At 42.5% G+C, this 1,272-nt stretch overlaps 1 protein-coding gene across 1 annotated transcript in view; it reads right to left on the bottom strand.

Moving 5' to 3' along the window:
* Window positions 1-23: 23 nt before the first annotated feature.
* Window positions 24-1,272, bottom strand: part of LOC126491462 (carcinoembryonic antigen-related cell adhesion molecule 1-like) — a 15,402-nt gene continuing 14,153 nt past the window's right edge. The window contains exon 4 of the mRNA XM_050127147.1: window positions 24-643. Within this exon, the coding sequence (XP_049983104.1) occupies window positions 435-643 (209 nt within the window). The 3' untranslated portion in view covers window positions 24-434. The remainder of the gene's footprint in view (window positions 644-1,272) is intronic.

The raw sequence follows: 1,272 nt of genomic DNA, 5'->3' as shown, positions 1-1,272 counted from the left end.
TTTTTTTTTTTTTTTTTTTTTTTTTTTTTTTACCAAGAGGACTTCAATGCTTCTGTTAATTCATCTTAGGGTCTCTTCTCCCTATAACCTGCCCCCCAGCCCCGCTGCTGCTGCAGTCAGAGGGACATGCCACCTGTATCTTCCTGCTGCTTCTTGGATTCCCTCACTTTCCTTTCTTCTTGGACCTTGACTTCCTGTCTGAAGAATAACGGTATAATTCAATCTGTTCTCTATCTATGTGGGAATGGACTCCATGAAACAAGAGTACAGGGAGCAGGAAGACAGGGAGGCTGAACCCACAGGGTCAGTGCTGAGAAGCAGAGAGTTAGGAGAGAGGCAAAGATATCCAGCTCAGAGGCAGAGGAAGAGAAGTTTTTGCCCAACTCCCAAGCATAACAATAAGAGCTGGAGAACACAAAAGAGGAAAAACTGTCCTACCCGCCAGTCTTCCTGAAATAAAAAAAGTATGCCAGGGCTGCTATCAGAGTCACCCCAGCGACAGATCCAACGACGATGCCGGCAATTGCACCTCCCGAGAGGCCAGAACTCCCTTGTGTTGGGTCAGCTGTCAGGGAAGGAAAGACAAGAAGGAATGAAGTAAAATGTTTTCCAGTGGTGTGCCCGGGAATTCTTAGCATGAGATGAAATTATTTCCATTTAAAGGATGAAAAAACTGAGGCTTAAAGTGGTTTGTAAAAAGTACTTGAATCTGTATGGTTGATCAGAGACAGACCTGGCTACCTGACTTCACAGCCAACACGAGTGGTAGGAATAATTGCAACTAACATTTATTTTGCTTTCTCTCTCTCTCTCTCTCTCTCTCTCTCTCTCTCTCTCTCTCTCTCATATTTTGCCAAAAGTTATTGATTACTCTATTAAGTCTTTAAAACCTACAATGAAGCAGGTGAAGGAGGTGATGTAAACTAGAACCCTAGGAGGCTGATGCAGGAGGATTGTGAGTTTGAGGCATGTCTGGGTTATATAATAAGGTTCTTGCCTCCCTAAAAGCTCCCCCAAGCTAGTGGTGGGAGGGAAATAAATAATAGAATGAACATGAACAAACAGACTAGAGTAACAGTAGAGAAAACTGATGAACCGATTGTTGGCTCTTCAAAAATGGTGAGTAATATTGCTAACCTTTTCCCACATTAACTTTGGAAAAAAGAGATGGCTATTTCTAAAATTTGAGACCTTACCATCCATTCTCAAGGATAACAAAAATTTCAAGAGAACTCAATACTTATGAGCTAGCTGTTGGGTGGCTGAGATGCA

Source organism: Alexandromys fortis, unplaced genomic scaffold (genome assembly GCF_014885135.2).
Source record: "Alexandromys fortis isolate MF-2015 unplaced genomic scaffold, M_Fortis_MF-2015_v1.1 scaffold_262, whole genome shotgun sequence".
In the NCBI taxonomy this organism is placed as follows: domain Eukaryota; kingdom Metazoa; phylum Chordata; class Mammalia; order Rodentia; family Cricetidae; genus Alexandromys; species Alexandromys fortis.
This window is presented reverse-complemented; position numbering and strand designations above follow the sequence as displayed.